Below are 27,222 nucleotides of genomic sequence, written 5' to 3'. Positions count from 1 at the left end.
AATATGTTATTTGCTAAATAATTAAATTAAAAAGATGGTTGGTTTTGCATTTGTTCTATTTTTTTTTTTTTTGAAAATATTGCAAGAGGAAAGAGGGCTAAGGATTAATGATAAGATCGGATTGTCCCTAGGGCGTAGATCAATTGATAAAGAAAAATGTGTTGGGGTGTTGTTCTTTGGGTCTTTAGGTTCCGTGTTTGAACTCTGATTAGGAGATAGTTCAACAGGCAATGAGCGACTCTGAAAAATGAAAAATGCTTATCGTCCTCACGTTTACGGTTGTGTTAGGGGTCGAACCATGCTTACTGAATTTCCTGATTTACCTCTTCTGCTGAAATTGTGGGACCAAACAGCAGGGGCGCTCGTGATGGTGCTTTAAAAAAAAATGAAAATATCAGATTGAATATATCATCTTAAGATAAGGAAAATAAAAAATGTATACATCATATATATAATGTATAATAATATTATTTTATTATAGCCCTTAATGGGTCACGTTCCTATTTAATATAGCCCTTAATGGATCACATTTCTATTTAATTTAATTTAATTTAAACTCACAAACTAACTTCCTTCTCATCTCCCACTTTACAATATACATGATCTGTCGTATGTCCAAATCCAATAGTTCTTTAATTGTGTTTACAAGCAATAAAATGCTATGAGACATATAACTTGAGAGAGTGAGTGATGAGCACCAACAATCAAGTTAGTGAAACCAATAAGACTTCAACATTAAACTTGAAAGGTATTTTCAGTGAAACCCACCCGAAAAACTGTAAAAGGTGCCCTAATAATAGAAACACAATCAAACTCCATAAGAAAATACAATATCTCAAATTAATAATATGCTACTTAAAACTGGCAAGCATACCAATGGAGATGTATGGTTTGGTTTGCCTAGACATGCAATGACATTGAGATTGACATGCTTGCAACAAATGGTTGCCCTTTTTTAAGTAACCAATCTTTAAACTATGACTAATACTACATATTTTCAGTTGAAATAAATAGCAGTAATATGATAGTCCATGTATAGAAAAGTATTTGCTTGAAGAAGATAAAAAAAGTACCCAATAATTAAAATTTGAAAAAGATAAAAGGTTACCCAATAATCAAAATTTGAATTAACATTACTCTACACACTTCCCTTTATACGAGTTATTACATCACTGCTGTTCATCTCTTTTGAAGATAAATAGCATTACTCTTAAAGTATATATATCTAACCTAGCCCACATACACATTTAACCCATTTAAGACTGTAAGGTAAATTTAGTTCAACCTCTCAACTTGAATACAGCACTGCACCTTACCAATTACCAATGCCAGAACATGCGACAAACATTAAACTGACAATTTTAGCACATCTTTTTTCACCTTAACTTGGTCTCAGGGGGTTGGGCATTCATGATTGAATTGAATACACACATACAAATTTCAACTCTGTAACAATGGCATAAGATGTTGGACGGTGCACTTCAGTCCAGATTTACCAGATAGTGTGTGCAGAAAAGAACTAGACAAACATCAATCTGTTGGAAGTCTTTAAAAAGGGGGTAATCAATGGGTCTGGAATGCTGCTGAAAATGGAAATATTTTCTGTGCGCAACTCGGAATGGAATTTAGAACCAATAACCTGCTGCTGAGGAAATTGCATCACAACTATACAAGAATTTTCCAAACAGTAAATCATCAATATGTGAAATTGAAGTTAATGTACAAAGCATGGATCGAAAGTTCAGATTGAATACAAATAAAACCGACTTCTAATCATTATGGCAACTCTATTCCTCCCCACTCCAATCCAAATGAATTGAACAGCCTACTAACTGAGAATGTCCTATTAGGGGAATATTGACTCCCAGATTAAAACAAAAAATTCTTATCAGCCTTCAACTAAGATGAACACAAGCTGAACATAGAACTGCTTATCAGCTTGGTTAGTGTCCAACAAAATGGTGGCTCTTTATCTAGATTCTGAAGCACCAGCCGGAACGCCAGAAGAAGCATCAGCATCCCATTGCGTGTAAAGACTGGTTGCTCCCTTACAAAAGAACATGAGACTCATTTTTCTTACAATTGACACTCGACATCTACTGTACACCTCCCACAATCTAAGCTTGTAATTATACATGGATGTCAAGTGAAGACAGGATCCAGGAACGACATTTTTAAGTGATAAGGTGTTAAGGTGCTCCGCCTAAGCATTATGATCATGAATTGCCTTTACAACATCTTCCGGAACGGTGTCTTCACATCAATACATCCCCTTGAAAACAGGATTTGTGCGGCAAATGCTTGCCCCATACTCCTCATATTCTGCTTTTGTATGGCACGCCTGCAGATGGACCACTATTAGTTAATCCAAAAAACTAAAATTGTGCCATCCAACATGATTAACACACAAATACAAATAACTAAGGACAGATAGTTGCAAAAAAGTTAAACAACAACAATGGTGAAAATTGCACAATTTCGGGGACAAAAAGAAAAGTGATAATGATATCTTGAATAAGGTGCTCCCTTATTTAGACATTTTCCATGCATTTTCCATGCTATCAAACACACCCTAAGTGCTAAAGACAAATGCAAGTTGGAAATTCAAGATATGGCAGGATTCTCTTCCAGAACACATGGTCCCTTGATATCATAGACGTACTTTGGACATTCAAAAAATACAGGTATGTAAAAATGCACCAACAAATGCTGAAATATTCACCTTAAAATACACCAAAAGAAAGACAAAAAGTTGAAACACTATCCTCTTTCATTTCATCATAAAATGAAAAGATACCATTCTAGTCTATGGAAAATATAAAAAAAAAAAAAAAAGTCGGGCAGCGTCTAGCTAGCATATTCATGAGATCAAAGTTAAAAAGCAAGTTCTGAAATAAAATGGGGCAAATAGATATCTTGAACTCAGAATATGCAGGGGCCACAGTAGAATTCAAGTCATGTTATTCTCCAGTGAACGGAGAATTTGAAGAACTAGTGCCTTCTCTATTCACAACAATGCCTACCAATTGCAAAAACCTTCTTCAAGCATAATTAAGTACTAATATAAAACAACATCATTATCACCGGACATTTAAATAGCAAGTTCTGAAATAAAATGGGATCAAAGTTAAAAAGCAAGTTCTGAAATAAAATGGGGCAAATAGATATCTTGAACTCAGAATATGCAGGGGCCACCGTAGAATTCAAGAGTCATGTTATTCTCCAGTGAACGGAGAATTTGAAGAACCAGTGCCTTCTCTATTCACAACAATGCCTACCAATTGCAAAAACCTTCTTCGAGCATAATTAAGTACCAATATAAAAAAACATCATTATCACTGGACATTTAAAGATTCTAAACCTAGTATCGATGCTACTCCTAAAACTATAAACTGTAATTAGAAACCAACCACACAGAAATATAACTGCATGCACACAATTGTGGCACATTTACAGTGAATCAATATGCTTTATGAGATCTACACATTCTAAACACCGAATAAAACACTAAGTAAGCTGAAACAAAGAACAACAAGAACAACAACAACAACAACAATCACAAGCCTTAATCCGAGTGGTAGGGTTAAGTATGAAACAAAATTGAAAAGATACAAACATACCGCAAAAAATTCTGGTGTGGATGCAAGGACAGAGCCTCCAAACCAGACTGCATACCTCTGGATGGGATGGCTCACTACATTAACCTCCACCGGTTGTGCCTGGCAGTAAAATGAATTCAGCAGTTAGACCCTTCATATTATTTATTTTAACAAGCTCTTTTTTTTTCTTTTTTCTTGCCTAATAGGTCAACTATGGAAACTATTTATTTCCTGAAGCATCTAATGTAAAGGTCTATAGATGAACAAAAGGATTTGCATGATATGATATTTACAGACATGAGAAAGCCTATAAAAAAAGTCCCCAGATGAGTCTTGCAGAGGGTTTTAGAAAAGAAATGACCCCGAATTGCTTATACAAGTAGAAACATGTGTAGGACACATACTGAAGCACATCCAAAAAGAGGTGCCATGTTGTATGTTACTAGCAAACAATATTGTTTTGGTGGATGAGAGAAAAGAAAGTGCAAATATTAAGCTTGAATTATTAAGAAAAACCTTAAAATCCAATGGTCCCAAGTTGAGCAAGTTGAAAACTGAATATATGAAATGTAAGTTTAGTAGAAATGGAAGTACGGATGATAAGACTTGAAAATCAAGTTATATATATATAAAGATTAATTCATATATCTTGAATCAATTGTTTAAAAAGAAAGGGAGTTTACTAATGATGTTACAAAATCGAGGTAAAACATTCAACATGGAGAAGTGAATCTAACATTTAATGCAATTGTAGAATCCCTTTAAAAACAGAAAGGAAAGTTCTATTGGATGGAAATAAAACTATCTTTGTTCCATGGTTCAGGATGTTGGGCAGTTAAGTATTAGTGTAGGCAAAATATGAGCATAACTAAAATGAGAGTGTTACGATGGATGTGAGATCATACAAGAGAACAAACAGCATTAAAAACAAGATCGCATGTAATAAGGTTGGACTGATGCCTATCAAAGAAAGATATGTGAGATGCAATTAAGATGGTTCGGATATGTGAGAAGAAGATCAATGGACACACCTATAAGGCAGCAAGTGAATGGAATGAAAAAAGTTTTTATAGAAAAAGCGATAGAAGAAGACTGAAAATGACTACTGAAAAATTCTTAGGGATGACAGGATATAATGGTATTATAGAAGATATGACCATGAATAGAGATGGTTGAAGAACTAGAATTCAAATAGCTAATACCACCTAGTGGGATTAAGGCTTGTGAATGTTGTTGCTTGGCTTTATGAATAAATACAATTATTTACAAAATAAAAAATCCAAATATTTACTTTTATTTCTCCACCAAACCGAGCATCAGATGTAAGAACACGAGCATCCACAATCTTTTTCAGGTCACGTTGCAACCTACGATGGAAGTCTTTGAACATTGTTGATCCTCCAGACAACACTATATTCTGAGATAAATATCAAATAACAAAGTTGTTCAGAAGATAAAATGTGAACACAGAACCACAAAAGGAAACCTACTTAAACTCAGGCACAGTAAAATTCATCATTCTCATGCCAAGTAGTATATAAATATCATTTCATACTGGAAACATTTAACAAGATGCACAAGGACATTGCTCAATCTAGATAACAAGCTGCACAAGGATTTTGCTCAAGTCTAGATTACTTCATCTTAAAATTTACACAGCAAATCAAATCTTAAAACCAGTCTTAACATACTAACATAGTAGCTATAACATGCCTTTCCCTGCACATGGCATCATTCAACTGCTTAAAATATATTTGTCAGAGTCTTGGATGGTTTGAAGGTTCACCAAACTAGTAGGAAACGCAGTAAGCAATGTCTTTTTTTCCAAAATATGATTAGAGTAGAGCCCGCTGAAGTACCCATGTGTCCACTAAAGTTAATGTCAACCAACCAAAACAACACAGAAAATTTGAATAGGTATGAGAATTTGGTTGAATTTTCAAAATTTGAGCTTTACTAGATTTTCAAAACAGACTAAGGACCTAAGAGATGAGTAAATTTTTAAAATAAAATCAACTGGAAAAAGTAGTGTTGTTTGATTAAATTAGGAGTGATTGAGTTGGCTTTTGGAAACTTTGGGGACCATGAACAATTATCTGAGAACAGTAATAAGACTGTTTGTGCATAAAGAAGAAAGAGAAGGGAAAAATAAGAATAGGAGACCGAACGAGGTTCCATCCTCCTACTGGTTGTATAAATACATCATTATCAACTAAACCTTATCCTAACCAAGTTAGAGTTGGTGGCACAACATTTATAATGCCAATTGACTTCTAAAAGTCATATTGACAATACAAATCCATGCAAAAAACAATGTGGCAGAATTTTATGCTTGGATGCCCTTTCTAATGCAACCCTCTGACAAGAGAATGAAAAGATAAAATTCTAACACCATCTTGATTTGGAAAAGTTCCATGAGATGATAGTAAATAAAGATACTTGATATGGTTGTATTCCAATCGCATAGTTGATATTGTGAAACCAACTTGTGAACCATGGAAACATGACATTGGTTGGATAAATACATAATGAACTTAATCTCAAAACACATTTTTCTCAAAGGATTGAAGGGGCATACACTATCAGGATGTTTGCAAGGGCTAACTTTATCCTTCTTGGACAGCCTACTCCAACTTCCATCCATGTATTATCCACACTATATTGGACCAACTGCCCATTCTAACTACTGTACTTTCTTGACATCCCATTATTGTCTCAATAGAATCTTTTACATCTTTCAATCATCTTCGCATTACTTGATTGATAGAATTTGAGCAAGAAAATCGTATTTTATTTCCTATTGCATAAGACTTAATATATACAGTTTTTAAGGGTTAACAACCCACTTCCTTAAAAATAGGACACTACCTAAGCACCTAATCTAAAACAAAGATAAAGGATAAGGATCAAGACTCAGCCCACTTATGGATCAGAGTTTGGCCATAACAACAAGATAAGATTAACCAAATAAAAAATAAAAACCATCGGACAAAACTAAGAAATAAATCTTATCTTCCGACACTCCCCCCTCCATTCCCAGCTTGCTGGTTATATTCTGAAAAACTGCACCAGGAAGCCCTTTAGTGAGCAGATCTGTAAGCTGATTTCTTGTAGACACAAATGGTGTACAAATCAGACCACTTTCAAGTTTTCCTTTTATAAAATGTCTGTCAACCTTCACATGTTTAGTGTGGTCATATTGCATCGGATTGTATGCAATATTAATAGCTGACTTATTATCACAATATAACTTCATAGGAGCCTTCCACCTAACTTTCAGATCTTCTAGGATTATTTTTACCCATAACAACTCACAAATCCCAAGAGCCATTGATGTGAATTCAGCCTCTGTACTAGACTTTGCCACGACACTTTGTTTTTTACTCCTCCAAGTCACAATATTTCCCTCTAGAAATGTGCAATACCCAGATGTTGATCTCCTGTCAATCACTGACCCTGCATAGTCAGCATCAGTTTAAGCTTCAAGAGTTAGTTCTTGTCCTCTTTTGAACAAGATTCCCCTACCTAGTGTACCATTTAAGTAATGCAAAATTTAGTGCACTGCTTTCAGATGTACCTCCTTAGCATTATGCATGAATTGACTAACAACTCCACCAACATATGCTATGTCTAGCCTGGTATGTGACAGATAGATGAGCCTCCCAACTAACCTTTGGTATAGGCTCTTATTTGTTCTTGTATCCTCTAGGTTGTCACCAAGTTGATAATTAGACTCAATAGGGGTTTTAGCAGGTCTACACCCTACCATGCATGTGTCTGTTAATAGATCAAAGATATTCTTCTTTTGAGATATAAAAATCCCTTACTGAGAATCTTTGGTATAGGCTCTTATTTGTTCTTGTATCCTCTAGGTTGTCACCAAGTTGATAATTAGACTCAATAGGGGTTTTAGCAGGTCTACACCCTACCATGCATGTGTCTGTTAATAGATCAAAGATATTCTTCTTTTGAGATATAAAAATCCCTTACTGAGAATGAGCCACTTCAATACCTAAGAAATACTTCAGCTTGTCTAACTCCTTAATTTCAAACTCTTTTATCAAACATTTCTTTAGACTTTCCATTCCTTCCAAGTCATCCCCTGTCATTATAATGTCATCCACATAGACCAATAAAATAGTTACTTTTCTGGAAATAGAATGTCTTATAAACAAAGTATAATCACCTTGGCTTTGCTTGTATCCCAAATTGAGTATGGCTTTGGTAAACCTTCCAAACCATGCTTTTGGAGACTGTTTCAAGCCATATAATGCCTTATTCAACCTACATACAACATCCTTTCCGCACTTGAACATAATCCTGGTGGAACTTCCATATAAATCTCTTCCCCTAGATTTCCATGTAAAAATTCATTTTTCATATCAAATTGTTGCAATTTCCAACTAAGGTTAGCTGCTACAGACAACAATATTCTTATGGTGTTCATTTTTGCAATCAAAGCAAAGGTTTCAAGGTAATCTATACCATAGGTTTGGGTATAGCCCCTTAGCAACCAACCTTGCTTTATATCTTTCTAATGACCCATCTGAGTTATATTTTGACTATGAATATCCATTTGCATCCCATTGGTTTTTTCCCTTTAGGCAAGCTTACCAGATCCCATGTCTTGTTTTTTTCAATTGCCTACATTCCTACCTTCATAGCATCCTTCCAATTCTCATCACTTAATGACTTAGATACTATTTTTGGTATGGGAACGGAGCTTATGTTCGTAAGAAAAGCTTTATGGCTATAGGACAGATTTTTGCAACACATAAATAGACGTAGAGGGTGTTTTGTGCAAGCTCTAGTTCCTTTATGATTAGCAATGGGAAGTTCACTATCACTTGAGTTAGATGGTTCAGCAATAGGTTCAATCTCATTAGGAGAGGTGGAAGGAGAAGAAATTACCTCATTATGACCAGTGTTAGGACTAAGAGTAGAGTCTGATGGTTGAACAAGTGTCAGATGAGCAGCTGGTCCCTTACTTCTTGAGTATACTTGAAGTGGATGGTGGGTAGGCTCTTGGGTTGGACCTTCCTGTATCAGTTCTTGGGCCTTGGATTGATTATTAGATGCAAGTTGTAAGGGTGGAATAGCAGGTAGTAAGAGTGGAACAGAGGGAGTTAATGAGGATAGAAACTCAAGAAGGAATAGGTCTCTGTATTGAGGTCTCCCTTTGAAGAGAAGGCTGAGTAAAATATTGTTTTTGTTCAGCAAATATAACATCCGCTAATATAAAAAACTTCTTGGTTGGTGAATGGAAACACTTATAACATTTTTGAGTAGGTGAATATCCCACAAAGATGCATTTAAGAGCTCTAGGATCAAGTTTTCCCCTGTGTTAGAGAGTGTAAGTGAGCAAATGCTACACAAACAAACACCTAGGAATTAGGCCAATGGAGATTGAAAACTATGGAAAGAATTTAAAAAAGAGTTGAAGTGGACTTTGAGAATTAAGGTTTCTCGAAGGCAACCTGTTTATAAGATGAGTAGTAGTTAAAATGGCTTTCCCAAGTATTGTTTTGGAACATTTTTTTGAAATAGAAGGGCTCTTGTAATAGTAAGAAGATAACCATTCTTCCTCTCAGCTACCCCATTTTGTTGTGGGGTATTAACACAAGAGGATTCATGGATTATATCTCTTGTTTGAAAATAGGGAGAAAGCGACTGATTGAAATAGTCCTTAGCATTATCTGAACAAATTCTTTTAATGTCAACATTGAATTGAGTTCTCACCATATTATAGAAAATTGGAAATATAGAACTCACTTCAAATTTATTCTTTAAAAGATAAAGCCAAGTGACAAAAATACAATCATCAATAAAAGATACAAACCACTGAGCTCCAGTGATGTTAGAAATAGGAGAGGGACCCCATATGTTACTTTGGATAAGAGCAGATGGAAAAGAACTCCTTTTCAAACCACTGAGCCCCATTGATGTTAGAAAAGGAGAGGGACCCCATATGTTACTATGGATAAGAGCAAATGGAAAAGAACTCATTTTCATACTAACTAGAAAGATGTTGTTTTATGCTTTGCAAGTTCAAGTATGTCACACTGAAAGTCCTCTCCAACTAATCCTTTGAACAATAAAGGATACATCAATCTAAGAACATTAAAAGATGGATGACCAAAACGTTCGGTGCTGTAACCAAATTCTTTCTTTTCATGACTTTGAGGACTCAGTCAGAAAAAATAATGGAGAGAACTTAGTTATCCTATCCTTCTATCCACTGGGTTCCTCAAGATAGTAGAGACCCCCTCTCTCTCTAGCATGACCAATCATCCTTCTTGTGTCTTGTTCCTAAATTCCACTATAAGAATGATGGAAAATCACCCTACAATTAGACTCTGTGGTGAGTTTTTGGATCGAGACAAGGTTAGTAAACAACTTAGGTACATGCAAGGGTATTTCTTAATGTAAGAGAGTTATTAAAGTAAACATCACCTTGGCCAACTATCATAGTTGTTGTGCCATCAGCTATAGTTATCTTTCTATTGTTAGGACAGGGAGTATATGAAATAAACTTCTAGGAGGAACATGTCATATGATATGTGGCCCCTGAATCAATGATCTAGACACTTGAGAGGGTCATATTTGAGGCATTTAGAGGATGAGAGAAGGAAGAAATACCTGAAAAGGTTAAGGTACAGATACCTGATCCAGTTGGTTTCTCTAGGGACCCAAGTAACTACCTCAGCTTTGTAATTTCTTCCTTATTAAACTCGGTCAGTGATTCTGGAGAATCCCCTTCCCTAGATTGCTAAGTGTTTGCCACATATGCCTGCTCTTATCTTTTCTGCTTACCTGATGCCCCTTTGTTCTCAGCTTGAGGTTTGACCGATTTCGCTACTTTGAAGCTGAGATTTTCATTTTAATCTCATAAATTTGGGTTGCATCTCGAACTTTAGAGTATGTCTGCTTAACAGCATCCCGAATCTCTTGAGTTGTGCTTAGAAACATGATAGTATCACTTATTTCCGAAAGCATTGAATTCCATAGCCAAGACATTACCATATTCTTCTTAATCCCAGTCCTCAAATGTAGGATCCCCTTTCTTAGGCCCAGTGCCAAGTAAATGATTTAGCTTGTCTCTCCCTTTCAAGAACGAGCGAACCAACAAAGACCATTTCAAACAATTCTTACCATTTAGTTTATATAGGCTACTTCGATATTTTGCAATTCCCTGGTTGGAGTTGTGGCCTTGTTCTCTCCGTTAACAGTTACTGTAACAGGTGCCTTAGATGCACCACTGGATTTGGTTGAGATAGACATGGTCTCTAGACAGAACTCACTTGATCTCTCGGTTCAAAATTAGGGTAGAATCTCGTCCTTGCAGTAGTACAAGTTTGTAGGACTTAAGGACACGAAGAAAAGTACTATCGTTTCAAGAAATGAGGCCTACAACTCTGATACCATGATAGAACTTGAGTAAGAAAATCGTATTTCATTTCCTATTGCATAAGACTTTAATATATACAGTTTTTAAGGTTTAACAACCCACTTCCTTAAAAATAAGACACTACCTACCCACTTAATTTGAAACAAAGATAAAAGGATAAGGATCAAGACTCAGCCCACTTATGGATCAGAGTTTGACTGTAACAACAAGATAAGATTAACCAAATAAAAGATAAAAACCATTGAATAAAACTAAGAAATAAATCTTATCTTTCGACACTTGTAAAAGTGAATAATTGATTTAGGTATAAGATACAATCATTAACATTAGGACAATCAGACATTTTCATGGCTACCATAAAAAGAAAGATTATATGTATTTTTAAAGGGTACTAGTTATATTCCACAAGGCCATGTCTTAGCAAGAGGAAACTAATAAATATATATATCAATTATTAGAATATACTGAACCTTACAAAAGAGCACATAAGATCCAACCTGGTGACTCAAATTAAGGATCAATGGGCAAACTCAACCATTCATGTTCCGCACATTTCAAAATCAGATCAACATTAAACCTAACTGTTAAAACCTTTCAGAACACGAATAATATTAATAACCAACAGTAGTAGTAATAGTAGAAGTGGCCCACTAACTTGTAAAAACATGAAATAAACCTCAAATTGACTTTAAACATGAATCTATTTATGCCAATGGTGTTTCATATTAAGATCAAATTTGCCCTTTATTCTTTCTATAACCTGCATCATTGTAAGCTAACCCTGCACCATAATTTTCAAGTTCAAGGCCATCCAATAAAAAATGTTAAAAGATATTGTGATCGCTTGGACTGAGTAACACAAACAAGATAGCCTTATTCGAGGGAGAAAGAAAAGCTGCAATAATGAAAATCTTAAAAACGGTAACAAGGGTGCCCAAGTTAGAAAAGAAGAATACAAAACTTGGAGGCAACAGAAGAAGAGACTAGTTGGAGACAGGGGAGGCTCAGTATACGTGCTGGAACAAACCAAGACCAGATCAGCACAAATTCAAGGCAGGTGGCTGCTCTGCGTAGTTTAACATCCCATTTATGGCACCAATAACATCCTCCCTCCTGATGGAGCAGCAGCAGGGGTGCACCACAGATACAAGAGTACAGGGCATGGGAAATGCTTTGCAGCTCCCCCACCACACACACCCTCCTCACCCTATCTCACACATACCAAAGGAATGCAAGTTCCTTGAACAGCATTAGCACAAGTTTGAAAATTCTCAAATCCAGCCATTAAACCTCATGCCCATTGGGGTCTTATGTTTCGTAACCCAAAGAAACATGGGAAAATCAGCTTGACATTGGAATAGAAGACTAAAAGGAATGAGAAAATACATTCTAGGCCAAGCATGTTCTCATGAGTAGAGGAGAGGAGAGCTCTGAACAGGTCTCCCACAAAGCAGAGGGAGGCCAAGCAAACCTAGCCATATTAGTAGAAGTGCTATGGCCTTCTTTCCACCTACTAAGCCCCTTTCAGGCCTCTATTGAACCCAGCTCCCTGGTCCTTCCTAGTGCTGAAAAAATCAAACATTTCCTAATCAAAGCACCACAAATCCAAAGATTGACTTTATCAATGACAAAGCAAGGAGTTGAAAAAGGAGAATAACTTTCATATTCTTCCTAAAGAGCTTACCTCTCCATCCTTCACAGTAACAACTATGCTCAATGATACTATCATTAGTGCCTAGGTCCAAGGCTAAGGCTAATAGTAACACATTCTATATGTTAGCCTCAGGCTAATGTGGCTACACGAAGAGATGGCAGAGAGAAATAAAAGTGGCAGGCGGCCCACGTGTCACATGGAAGAGATTATGTGATAGCAACATGGTGAAGTAGCAAACCACAAGTTTATATTGCCCAAACATTACAAAAATTAATGAAATTTAAAACATCTGTTAAATTGTTAACCACTATTTCATCTAAAAGCTTAAGTTGTTGGATAGATGGATAACTCTTATCTTTTTATGTTATTATTTTTTCTCTCAACGAAATCAAGATGTGTGCAAATGTGTTTGTATTAATATATTTTAACAGATACACAACATGCATTGGTATCTAGCTCTAAGTCATGAATATGAAAAGCAAGTAAGAATTACGTTATCCAAGAATGAAAATTGCATCTTGTTCCTCAAAACAATCAACTTCACCTTATACAATGCCCTTCTTGTGTCAATTGGTGCTGACTGGATGCATTTGTCTATTACAGCTGGTAAAGGGGTGGTAAACTCACTGTTGTAGATCTCAGGATTAAAGAAAACCTGCATGAAAACACAAACTAATTATCCAGGTTATGTACATCAGAGACATATCCATCACAAACAATATACGATACTATACAACACTTCTAATCAATAGGAAAATCAGTTGCTGCTGCCCCCCAACCACTTGACCAGTCACATACTAAGTTCTCTAACATGTCAAATAGACATGTACAACAAACTTGAATACAAGTAAATGTGATGAACAACAATCTTCTAGATCAAGCAGCAAAGATTGTCCATGTTTAAGGATTGAAGAAAGGATCAGACAGGGGGGGGGGGGGGGGGGGGGGAATATTCCGGGGTCTCATTTTTGACTCACACTATCCAGACCACTCAGACTTCAATGACCTTATTTGCAGGAGACTGGGTGCATCCAGAATTTACAAATAAGGCCTTGTACTATCAATGATGGCATGGACCATTTCGAGTTTTATGTCATCATAAACAAAATTTCTCCAGACCAACTCTGATCACCTGATGATAGTTAAGAAAACCTTACACGGTGTTCAATCCTTAGGTTGTATTGTTTGTTCCTTGTCTAGATGTGGTAAGAATAACAATGTACTCAGTAAGAATCCTACAAGTTCGGCCTCACGTGCCTGGATAATTATTTACTCAATATGAACTGCCAAGCATGACTTATCAAAGAAAAAGCAAACAGTGATGATTTTATCAGTCTTCATTTGCCATACTCTGTACTTGAAAATGCATAAATGTATGATAATTTTTTTTTATGGATCCAAGATGTATGTCAAATTTAGTCAAATTATACTTGGTCCTGTCAGATCCAACAAATATGACGACCATGTTAATATCTAAATAGTGATAAACAGAGTGGCATATCTAAGAATCCTCTCAGGAGAAGTGCATGCTCAGACTACTGTGGTGGGATATTGTAATTAGAAGACAATGAACAAGTGAAGACAATGAATCCAGAATATATCTTTCTTTTCATTTTTTTCCCTTTTCTTTCACTAATTAATCCAGAATATATCTTCACTTTCCAGTAAAACTAGCTCCAATCAATTTGAAAGCCAAGCTAAGAATGCATCTCCTAAATGAAACAAGACTGAAACCGCAAATGGTTTCTAGGTAATAGCAAAAGCATGGATTTCAAGCAAAACCGAAATCATCATTCCACCAACATGCATTGCAGTGTCCAAAAAAAGCAAAAACTAGAATAATGAAATTTAAAAAAAAAAAAAACAAAGAAAAAGGAGAAACAAACCTCAGGGCCAAGAAATCTTTCATAGCCAACATCACAAGAGTACGGTGCTCCTGTCTTTGGTTTAATACCTTTATATTGCTTAATGTATTTGGCTGGTTCTTTGTCATGCTTATTGAACTCCTAAAGTCAAGAAGAGAGAGGCTTGTAATCAGAAAAATGCTGGATTAATTTTTAATGTTCATGTGAATGAACAATACTCAAAAGTAATAGGAAGTATTTTAAACTTTTATTAACTTGCTTACAGTACAGGAAAGAAACATGGATCTGTATTTTACAATTCTCCAAACTTCTGAAGATAGTAGATCACTACCTTGACAATATCAGAACAGGTGTAGCAATAAGTTTCCTTCACTTTTCGAGCTACTTCAAATGAATCTTCAGGCGGAACATGCTCTCCTCTTTCCTACAAGAAAAAATGTCAAAATGCTGAACAATGAAAATTGAATAACTAATACCCATTTCCTTGATTCCATAAGAAGGATCTCTGTTCAAGTTAGTACCAAAAATACAAACAAACAAACTCAAAATATCTAGTCAGAAGTAACCCTCAAAGCATTGTAGGAAAGATAAAAAGTGAGTGAGAAAGACCCTCAAAGAAATCCATGGAAACAGGAAAACTTTTTATAGTTGGGGACAAAGAATGGATGTGTAAATGTTATTCAAGTTTTGCATTAAGTAGCTGAAAATTCTAGAAGGACTCAGTTATATTGGGTTTTATATACGGCAGTGGCAATTAGGAAATAAAAAGGCTAATTGCACGTAAATTTGAGTGAGGGGTAGATAGGGTATTTATCCAGATATTCTCTCATTGTAACTCATGCCCTTATGTCTATAAATAAGAGGCATGGGGTAGACTGCCGTGAGGCTAATAGACTAATCATTCTCATTGACTGAAAAAGAGCTGTATTGCTCGAGAAAGGATAGAGAAGATATCTTTGTACTCTTGCAGTGAGGGTTCTTGTTTTGTCAGTGAGGATTCTGGGGTGTGCGAGTGATTTCTGTGTACTGAATTCAACAAGTTTTCTAGTGGATTGCTCTCTCTGTGAAGGCTGGATGTAGAACTGATTTTAATCAGTTCGAACCAGGATAAATCTCGGTGTATCGTGTGGTTTGATTGCTCTAACTCTATTCTTTGTCAATTCTTTATTTTCTGTTTATGTTGTATGGTTGAATCGGTGAGAGAGTGCATCAAAGAGAGTTCAGATTTGTTGGTCTATTGGGTGAATTCATAGACCGACAGTGCTCCCAATTGTAACAGTAACAGTTAAATGATATTTCAAACTGCAGCAACAGTGATAAGGTTACAACATCAGTCTTTATACTGGTAATGGATGCGTAGAAATCAAGTGATATGTCTGAGTCTTATATTGGCAGGCCTCTACATAGGTCTCAATTCATAACAAAAGGAAGCAGCATAGAATAATCTCCATTGGCAACTGGATTTCCAAATAGACCAACAATAACAACAATCATAATCCTTAATCCCACTAGGTGGGATCAGCTACATATATTCTAGGCCTCCAACCATCTCTATCCATGGCCAGATCCTACCAAATAGAAACCAATTTGAGAAAATCTCCATTGACAACTGGATTTCCAAATAGACCAACAATAACAACAATCATAATCCTTAATCCCACTAGGTGGGATCAGCTACATATATTCTAGGCTTCCAACCATCTCTATCCATGGCCAGATCCTACCAAATAGAAACCAATTTGAGAAAATTCTAGAGATCCAAGAATGAAATGGAAGGTAAGACACAATAGTATTTCAGGAAAAACTTTTAGTACATTATATTTTGACACATTATCACTATTTCATTAACACGGTCCATATCACTCGGTTACAGTGCATTGGCTTCCATGCCTCAGTTTAACAAACTCATATGAGTAATAGTCAAAGACAACATACCCGCATGAGCTGCTGGATGAAGAGAGTAACATCTTTTCCAGCAATTGGAATTGACTTGATGCTGCTTCCAATGACATAACCATCTGCAACAGGTACAACATGCGTAGCCCCATCTCCAACATCCACTACAACTCCTGTCATCTCACACTATGAAAAGGTGCAGGTTAAGATTATCCACGCATGTGCATTTCAATCTCGTATTTATAGTTTATTTGCTAAAACAGACTTAGTAAAAGTAACTGTGAAAGAATACAAGATCCTGGTACTCATGTTAGAAGTTAATGTGAAAGAAAAAAGATCCTAACTCTCAATTTGAAAGGAGCAACGTTGAAAATAACAAGATAGGGGTAAGAAAGGAGAACCATTTCTATCTGTTTGAAATTGGACCAAAAACAAAAAGTAAGGACAGAAGGAAGTTTTTTGCTTTCACATTTATTTCCCTCCCAACATCTCTTTCTAATCTAAAATTAGAACACCAGTTGTTCAAAACACTTTCCACAGTATGATTCTTACTCTATTTTGTAGGAGGGAAGATTTAAAAAAATAAAAAAGAAAAAGAAAAGGAAGGACAACATTTATCTGCAAATGGACAAAAGGGAACAGAGAACAAAAGTGGAATTTTCGCTTTCACATTTCTTACTATTCAAACCTCACCCTTCAAATGAAAACCAATTTGTCTCAAAAGCTTAAGCTATTACGAAATGAAACCACTAATGTATACCAAGCTACACTTTCCATACATGTAGACACCATCTGACATGTGGATTGAGAGATTAATGGAAGCAAATAGGTAAAACCAGCACAAATAGCTCACAACAAACAAGAACAATGGGAATGTTAAAGGACTTGAACCCACAACTCCTGCAACAACTAACTAGAGCTCCGGTACCATGTTATGACACCAATTATTTATTTAAAAAAAGAAAAAGAACTTCACCCATTAGGAAATGGCCTAAAAATGCATGTAAAGCTATCCAAAAATCAATAATATAATGATATACATTTGATTCCTTCCACTCACTAAATAATTGACGGAAAGACATCAATTTTCCAGTTACAGAACTCAACATCCCAAAAATGTGTCTGCTTTTGATTTTTTGCATTTATCCAACCAAACCAACCTAAAGTCATTTCTGTTGTTAGCAAAAATCAACAAATAGAAGAAAGTGTTGAGCTCTAATACATCCAATTTGAATTCATTTGCCTAGCATCTCCAAATTTTGAAATTTTAAAACCATGAGACAAATTCTATTAGCATGCCATGTTGACAATGCATATGATAGAAAATAGTAAGAACAATTATAAAGAAAGGCTTCTGAAAGTCATGTACATCCATTTGTTTGTGGATAAGAAAAGGAACAAACCATGAGAATATAGTAACACAGTATCAGTAACTTTGCAGTTTCTAAAATGAAATGCCAGAATCAAGTTAAGTAGTGGGCATGATGATTAGGAGAAAAATTAATATTATGGGCCACAAGAAACGAGATGGGTTGGAGAGAAGGTTAAAATTTTGATAGAATCAGTATATAAACTTGGTAGTTAGTGATGGACTGGGCTAAGAATGGAGTGCAGATTATTATGGAAAAGACTTTAAAGAATGGGTAGCGGATGTGAAAATAGGAGTCAGGATTATTGTAGATAAAGTTGATTCAGGGGAAAAGACTGAATATTGCTAGAAAGATAAAGACAAAATGGTCATGTAGATAGAGACAAAATCTTAGAAAGATATATTGCTAGAAGAAATACCTGGAGAAAAGAAATTAATTATAGGAGGGGACTTAAATAGTCATGTAGATAGAAAAGGGAATGGATATAGAAATGCACATGGAGGTTATGGATTTAGGGAAAGAAATAGTGAGGGTATCTTGCCATGGAAAATGACCTCAAACACTAGGTTTGAGAAACAAGATGAACACTTGATTACTTATAAAAATGGCTTCTCAATTACCCAAATAGATGACTTTCTTATGATACAAGAAGATCGCTTATGTTGTTAGACTTATGGTCATTGACATCCATTTCAAAAGATGGAGGAAAAATGGTACAAAACCAACCCCAACAACCAAATAGTTGAATTTAAAATGTGAAAAAAATTATTTCCATGGAAAAAGTATTTGTAGAACAGATTGGATTGTAGGAGAGGCAAAGCACATGTGGATTGAAATGGCTATTGCTACTCAACAAAAACAAAAAACAAAACAAAAATGGTAATGCTATTTAAGTTGTGACAAAACTAGTTCAAGGAGAGTCAAAGAAAAAGTCCCAAACCAAAAGGAGTCTTGGTGGTAGAATGAAGAGGTAGCAAAAAAAGATCTAAACTATGAGAGCTTGCTATAAGACTTTACATAAGTTGTAATGAAGAAAACCTAAAGATGTATAGTTTGGCCAAAAAAATAAGCAAAACAAGCAATTAATATGAAAAATTTATAGGAACAACTTGACATAAGAGATGGGAAAGATTTATGCATATATAAAAACTAGCTAAAGTGAGAGAGAGAAAAACAAGCAATTTGAGTTAAAGTGAGAGAAAGAAAAACAAGCAATTTGAGTCAAGTGAAATGCATAAAAGGCAAAAACCAAAAAGTATTAGTAAATGAATAAGTGATCAAAGAGAGATGGAAGGAGTATTTTTAGAAATTTCTCGATGAAGGGGAAGAAACCAGTGTTATGTTACCACTTCTTAGTAATTCTGAAGAAGGAAGGAATTACATGTTTTATAGGTGAATATGCCCAAAAAAAATGAAGTAAAGATTGAAAAAGATGAAGAATGGTAAAGTAGTTAGACCAAATAATATCCTGATAGAAGCATGAAAATGCATCATCGAAGAAGAACGCAGTTTTTGGTTGACGAAATTATTTAATGAGAACCTTAAATCAATAAGGATTCCAAACATGTGGAGAAATCGCGCATTAGTGCCTATTTACAAGAATAAATGACAAGTTTAGAGTTGTATGGAAATTATAGAGGAATCAAACTAATGACCCACACTATGAAACTTTGGGAGAGTCATGAGCAAATATTAACAAGAGAAACAGAGGTGTCAGAAAATCAATTTTATAAAACAACCATATGCAGAGATTAGTGAGGATGTTGAATCAACTCAAGTATCTTGGATAAGACTAAGGTGAAGAAATTATCTGTTTAGATATCTTGAATCAATCATTCAAAAAGATAAGGAGATTGTTGAGGATACTAGAAGTAAAGCGTGATAATTAAAATGGAAAAGTGCATCTGAAGTTTTTAGCATGGTAAGAAAAATTTCATAACACAATTATAAGACCAGCTTTGTTTATGGCATAGAATATTACACAATGAAGAACTAACATATGAAAAATATGAGCATAGAAGATGATGTTTGGTCATGTGAGAAGAAGACCAATAGAGGCTCTTACAAGGAGAGTGGACAAACTGGAACAAGTATTTAGCAAAAGAGGTAAAGGAAGACTAAGAAAAATTGGTGAGAGATTCTTAAGTACTATATGAGTTATAAAGGCGTTACAAAAACTAAGCTCATAGATAGTGTTGAGAGAGTTTGGATTGAATAGAAAATCTCTCTTAATTATTCCATGGGTATGAAACCCTATATTTACAAGAAGTATGCTAATAAATCTCCTAAAAACTAGGAGAGGATAACAATCTAATAAGTAGGAACAATAATCATCTATAATTTACAGATTTATACAAAATACTTAAACTTGATTTATCTTCATGCTTCCTTATCTTCTCATCATTCAACCGCCACTCCTTCTCTTCTAAATGATAAGGCTCCTTATCCGTAACACTCTCCCCTCAAGATTGAGAATGGATGTCATCCATTCCAAGTTTGCTAGTCAACTTTTGATACACAACTGTAGGCAACCCTTTAGTGAGAATATCTGCAAGTTGTTCACAAGATGATATATATAGAGTCTATATTAGACCACTATCCAATTTTTCCTTAATGAAGTGTCGGTCCACCTCAACATGTTTGGTTCTATCATGCTGTACCGGATTGTGAGCAATGCTGATTGCTGATTTATTGTCACAATATAGTCTCATAGGTTCCACCAAAGTGATTTTCAAATCATCTAACAAGATTTTTAACCAAAGTAACTCACATACCCCTAACGCATGGATCTAAACTCTGCCTCTGCACTTGACCGGGCTACCACATTTTGTTTTTTGCTTCTCCAAGTTACAAGATTACCCCCTAGAAAGGTACAATAGCCGAATGTAGATCTTTTGTCCACCACTGATCCTGTATAATCTGCATCAGTATAGGCTTCAAGTATCATACTCTGTCCCCTTTTGAACATAATGCCTTTCCCTGGTGTTCCTTTCAAGTAATGAAGTATTCTAAAAACCGCTCTAAGGTGAGTTTCTTTCGGACAATGCATAAATTGACTGACCACCCCCACTGCATATGCAATATTTGGCCGGGTGTGCGCTAAATAAATTAGTTTCCCTACTAGCCTTTGGTAGAATTCTTTGCTCACTTTTTTATCTTCTAGAACCTCCCCCAATTTGTGGTTAAATTCAATTGGAGTAGTAGCAGCCTTACAACCTAGCAGCCCGATTTCTTTTAGTAAGTCCACAATATACTTTTGTTGAGAGATAAAGATGCCTTCTTTTGAGTGTGCAACTTCTATGCCCAAGAAGTATTTCAACCTTCCCAAATATTTAATTTCAAACTCTTTAATTAGGCATTCCTTTAATCTAGTCATACCTTCATCATCATTTTCGGTCACAACAATATCATCCACATATACCAATAGGACTGTTACTCCCCCTGTGGCCGAGTGGTGGATGAAGAGGGTATGGTCTCCTTGACTTTGTTAATACCCTAAGGTAAGCATCACATGGGTAAACCGGCCAAACCAGGCCCTAGGGGACTATTTAAGACCATACAATGCCTTTTTTAGCTTGCACACTATCTACCCACAAGTATCTGTACTATAGCCCGGTGGTAAGTCCATGTAAACTTCCTCTTCTAGGTCTCCATACAAGAAGGCATTTTTACATCATATTGCATCAACAGCCAGCCTAGATTAGCAGCTAGAGATAGAAGAACTCTCACTGTATTTAGCTTTGCAACTGGGGCAAAGGTGTCTAGATAATCAATGCCATATACTTGAGTGTATCTCTTGGCTACTAGTCTTGCCTTATACCGGTCTAGGGTTCCATCAGATTTGTATTTGAGTGTATACACCCATTTGCATCCTACTGGTTTTTTTCCTTTGGGTAAGTGGACGAGTTCCCATGGTATGTAGGCTGGTTAAGAAGGTTTTGTATGGTGTAGATAGTTTGGAGTAGGATAGGACCAGGTGTAAAGGATGCTGAGTGTAGGTCTTGGTGCCTTTTCCGAGGGCTATAGGCCATTCCAGATCACTAGGGGAAAAGGTAGGAGCATTTTGAGGTGTGTAATGTTCAGTTATAGATGCAGTGGAGTCAAGAGGAGTATTACTCGCTGGTGTGACAAGAGAGCTGCTAGTGCCAGTGTTGTTAACAGGTTCAGAGGAGGAAGTAGATTCTTGGATCTGTACTAGGCTAGTAGCCAGCTTCTGCCGCCTTGAGTAGACCTGTAAGGGAGGAGTACGTGGTGAGGTTTCCTCTAGAGTCTTGTCTGGTGTATCTGCTGTAGGAACCGAATCTGGTGAGGAGGGAGTTTGAGGTGAGGGATCTAGATCAGGTAGAAACATAACTGAATTTCCTTCGGCAGCTTTTGTACTGTCATGAGAGTGATCAAAATAGGGAGAATTTTCCACAAAAGTATCATCAACCGAGACAAAGAATCTTTTGGAGAGAGGATGGTAACACTTATAGCCCTTTTGGCTGGAGGAATATCCAATAAAAATGCATTTCAGAGCACGGGGATCTAGTTTGCCTCTATTAGGGTTTTGAACATGAACAAATGATACACACCCAAAGATTTTTGGTTTCCAGCAGCTAGATATATGTAAATCAGGAAAATGATTGCTTAAAAGTTGAAGAGGGCTATAGGATTCAAGAGTTTGAGATGGCAGTCTATTAATAAGGGTAGTGGCTGTTAGGATAGCCTCTCCCCAATAATTTTTTGGAACATTATGGTGGAAAAGTAGTGCCCTAGTCACAGCTAATAGATGCCCATTTTTCCTCTCAACCACCCCATTTTGTTGGGGTGTGTATGGACAAGATGATTCATGAATCATGCCTTTTTGTTGGAAAAAATGTGCGAGGGATTGATTGAAAAAATCCTTGGCATTATCAGTCCTTAGCCTCTTGATTGGCACTCCAAATTGAGTACTAATCATGTTATAGAAGTTAGGAAAAATAGTGCTTACTTCAGATTTATTTTTCATAAGAAACAACCACATTACCCTAGTGCAATCATCCACAAATATTATGAACCACCTTGCCCCAGAAAGATTGGGAATAGTTGCAGGGCCCCAAACATCACTATGGAGAAGAGAGAATGGACTAGAAGTTCTTTTATTTGATGAAGGGTAAGACACCCTTTTATGTTTAGCAAATTCACAAATAGGGCAATGAAAGTCTTGAACATCACAACTCCTAAACAAAGCTGGAAACATAACTCTAAGAGTAGAAAACGAAGGATGACCAAGACGATGGTGATGTAACCAAATCTGGTCCTTATTAGATTGCACCAAACAAGACACAAGATTCACCTTGTCCTGTTTTCTTCCCCATTTGATCCATCAAAGTAGTATAGGCCAGCCCTAGCTTTAGCAAGCCCAATCCTCTTCTTCAACCCCTGTTCCTGAATTTCACAGTAAGTAGAAGAAAAATTAACACTGCAATTGTTATCTAAGGTAAGCTTTTGAATGGAGATGAGGTTGGTGAAGAGTTTAGGGACATGGAGAACATCTTTGAGAGTTAGATGGTTATTAAGGATAATGTCTCCTTGGCCAGCAATAGTGGTCAAAGAGCCATCTGCCAGTGTTATCTTTTTTGAGCTTGAACAAGGACTATAGGTGGTGAAATAATGGGATAAAGGAGTCATGTGATCTGTTGCCCCGGAATCAAGAATCCAAGAATTAGATTTGGTTGTTTCGAAGCATGTGAGGTGAGAGAATGGGAGGACATACCTGTAAGTGCAAGAGAACAGATACATTTTTCTTTCTTTTCAAGAGAGTCTAGAAAATTTCTTAGCTTTTCAATTTCTACCCGGTTGAAGTCCAAGCCATCTGCTTGCTCCTTTTGTTCTCCTTGCTTGTGCTCTGTTTGCTGTTGTTAACTGCTGGCTATATAGGCTTGATTTTGGACCCCAAGCTGTCCTCCTTTAGGTGGTTTTCCATGTAGCTTCTAGCATCTTTCTATGGTATGCCTTGGTTTCTTGCAAAAGGTACACCATAGTGAGTCTCGAGAATCTCTATCGCTGGAAGTTTTATCTCCAGCAGACTTCCTTTCCTCCTTAGGACCCCGATTAGGACCTTTCAATGCTATTAGTGCTGATTTTTCTAAAGGAGCAGTGTCTAGCATTACTCCTGTTCTCCCTTCTTCAGCCCGGATTAGAGAGATTACCTCATTTAGAGAAGGTATATCTTCTTTGCCAAGTATTTGAACCCTGCCTGCATCAAACTCCATATTTAAACCTACCAAGAAGTCATAGGTTCTCTCCTTTTCCACAAATCTTTTATGTAAGGCTGCATCTTCACTACATTTCATCTTTAGACATTGATAATGATCTAATTCTTGCCATAGAGTTTGCAGCGTACTAGAGTACTCAGTAACAGATCTTACCCCTTGTTTGGTTGCTGCAATCTTAGTTCGGACTTCATATATTTGTGCTACATCCTTCACTTTAGAATATGTGAGGTTGACAGCCTCCCAAATATCCTTAGCGGATTGTTAGAAACATTACCGTATCACTTATCTCGGGCATCATCGAATTCCAAAGCCAAGACATAACTAAAGAGTCCTCCTCATCCCATGCAGAAAACATGGGATCTCCTTCTTTAGGGCCAGTCCCTAAGAGATGACTTATCTTACCTTTTCCTTTGAGAAAGGTTCGGATAAGTTGGGACTATTTTAGGTAGTTTCTTCCATTCAATCGATAGGCCGCTTGGAGATTTTGTAGCTCTCCTCCATTATTTGAGTTGCTGGATCCAGTGAATGGAGCTTCTGCCGGGCTACTTGTTTCAACCGCTTCTGATGTAGGATTGGTGTCGGAGAAGGTAGACATCTTAGGAAAACTCAGATGATGAACCAAACGAATGAAGGGAAAAACAATGAGAGAATATCGGGTGAAGAAGAAAGTCGTAACCGACTTTGATTACTTCAAGAAACGGAATAAAAAACAGGCCGAAATGGTACTAAGCAGGGAAAAAATCGGCAATGAAGGTCTAAACAGAATTCCCTAAATACCAGGCTCTGATACCATGTTGAGAGAGTTTGGATTGAATAGAAAATCTCTCTTAATTATTCCATGGGTATGAAACCCTTATATATACAAGAAGTATGCTAATAAATCTCCTAAAAACTAGGAGAGGATAACAATCTAATAAGTAGGAACAATAATCATCTATAATTTACAGATTTATACAAAATACTTAAACTTGATTTATCTTCATGCTTCCTTATCTTCTCATCATTCAACTGCCACTCCTTATCTTCTAAATGATAAGGTTTTTATCCGTAACAGATAGAAATAATTGATAAGCTAAAAGTCATGTGACCGACCTCACATAGTGAGATTAAGACCTGATATGTTGTTGTTGTAAAAGCACTTCTGTAAGATGCGGAATGAGAAACTAAAGGAGGAGATTGGAGAGAGATATTTATTAGGATGATGTTATAACTAGATTTCTCAGTATGAAGGATTTCAAATAATGATTCTAGATTATTACTTCAAAAACAAAATGCTAAAGCTCTGACCCTCAGAAAAACTTTTCTGCATATATTTAGAAAAACTTTATTTATTTACTTATTATTTTTGCTTTTCTTTGATAAGTCACTTTTCCTCCTGTTTAGTAACCTTGTGTCATAAGGGTGAGGAAGGAAACTTTAAAAGTTGCTGCACGCAGTCTAATGAACAGACAAAAAAATTAGGTTCACTTAGATATTCAATCTCTGTACTGGCCCCATTATCCTAAGGTTCTAATCAAAATCCAGTAAAAGTTCTCACACAAACAACTGTCTTTGAAGGCCTATCTACAAAACAATCAGTCCAGGAACTATACAATACCATGTTAATACTTGTGCAGTCTTCAGCTTATCTCATTTTTCAGGTCAATGCAAATACGTCCTACATCAGTGTAAGACACCAAACAATGCAGATGATCATTTTCAATTATACCACTTTAAGAGTTAGCAGCCTCAAACACTTGTAAAACAATCTTTCATCATCAATGCCAAAACCTTCAATTAGACAATTATGGCACCTTAATGACAAAATCCATTGTGCAGAATATTTGACTGAGAAGAATTTGAACGAGAAGAAAACAAAATCCATTATCCCATAAAGAGATATGCTCTAACATCATTTCAAATTATACCTCTGGGCTCCACTAATAGAAAATTCAATTTATTGATTCCCAATTCAAGCAACACACCTTCTCATGACCAGTCACATCAGTAGTATTATTTAGCAAACATCCCGATCATACCACATATTTCTCACGGAACTTCCAATAATGTGATTCTGGAACTAAATATTGGAGCTAGTTGAGCTCTTGATATTCACGGAAAAGAGACAGCTACTGGACGTTCACAATGGAACAACAACGCATTCATATTAACCCCTATTTCTGGCAGTACTCTTGACAGTCGCGTATTCAATTATTCAAAACGCATCGCAATATAATTCAGCACAACTCAATACCAACCTTAGATGTTGTATACCCAGCTGCAAGAGCAAGCACTGGCTGGACAGCAATATAAAGCCCTGGCACGTTGAAAGTCTCAAACATAATTTCGCCCGTGTACTCCCGGCTCTCGGGGGCCGTAAGAGGACTCTCGGTCAAAAGAAAATAATGATCCTCCGGATCACACCGCAAGTAATTGAATATGCACTGTTGCCAAAATCGCTCCATCGCATCCCAATTATCGACCTGGCCGTGCCTAATTGGATGCGTAAGCGTGTAAATGTTATTAGATCGAGATCTGGACAAAGCCTCTTCACCAATAAAGAAATCAAGATCGGCCATAACACCAGCGCTATGCTGCGCTAGCCAATTGCTTCCCTTCCCGGAAGCGCGAGGTTGGTTTACAAACGAATCGTTGACGGCGACGACTGTGGGGACAAGGAAGCACGGTTCAACATTACCAGCAAAACCCATTTTAGTATACCTAGAATCAGATAATAAACAACAAATTTTGGGTCAGAGCTACAGGCGGAGGAAAAAATAACAAAAACCGGATCACAATTGGAATGGGAATTGCGTCGAACAGGTGGTGGATGAACGTACCCGGTGCCGTTGTCGATGACAACAGCGGGGCGAGAGGTGGCAGCGTCCATGGGAGAGTGAGGAAAGAGTGATGAGGAGGAGGATCCGCGGCTGAGATCCGAGGTGGGGTTTAAGGGGGGCGATCATGGTCGTTGGGAGGGCGTCAGTGATCGGAAGCGACAACGGCGGCTCAGCGAACAGTGAAGTGACGGGTCGAAGAAGAAGAGGAAGGTGGGGGGGTGGGTATTCAAGCCATCCATTTCATTGACGAGCTTATGAATTGCGTACACAAAGTTTCACCAGCTTCATCATTATCGTTGCCGTTTTAATCCCTCTTTCCTCGATTCTTTTCTTAGCAACTAAACAACGCAACGTCTCTCCTCTCCTGTCTCT

At 36.6% G+C, this 27,222-nt stretch overlaps 1 protein-coding gene across 1 annotated transcript; it reads right to left on the bottom strand.

Moving 5' to 3' along the window:
* Positions 1-1,646: 1,646 nt before the first annotated feature.
* LOC127797199 (actin-related protein 3) lies at positions 1,647-27,216 on the bottom strand. Its single transcript, XM_052329839.1, has 9 exons — positions 26,851-27,216; positions 26,269-26,731; positions 16,462-16,608; positions 14,858-14,950; positions 14,548-14,667; positions 13,206-13,316; positions 4,891-5,016; positions 3,621-3,719; positions 1,647-2,341 (listed from the first exon to the last, which is right to left on the bottom strand). Exons 1-9 carry the CDS (start codon positions 26,898-26,900, stop codon positions 2,261-2,263), a joined length of 1,290 nt encoding a protein of 429 aa, XP_052185799.1. The 5' UTR covers positions 26,901-27,216; the 3' UTR covers positions 1,647-2,260.
* Between the last annotated feature and the right edge of the window lie 6 nt (positions 27,217-27,222).

The sequence above is a fragment of the Diospyros lotus genome, chromosome 3 (genome assembly GCF_014633365.1).
Source record: "Diospyros lotus cultivar Yz01 chromosome 3, ASM1463336v1, whole genome shotgun sequence".
NCBI lineage: Eukaryota > Viridiplantae > Streptophyta > Magnoliopsida > Ericales > Ebenaceae > Diospyros > Diospyros lotus.
Note: the sequence above shows the minus strand (reverse complement) of the source record. Positions and strands in the feature narration are given on the sequence as shown.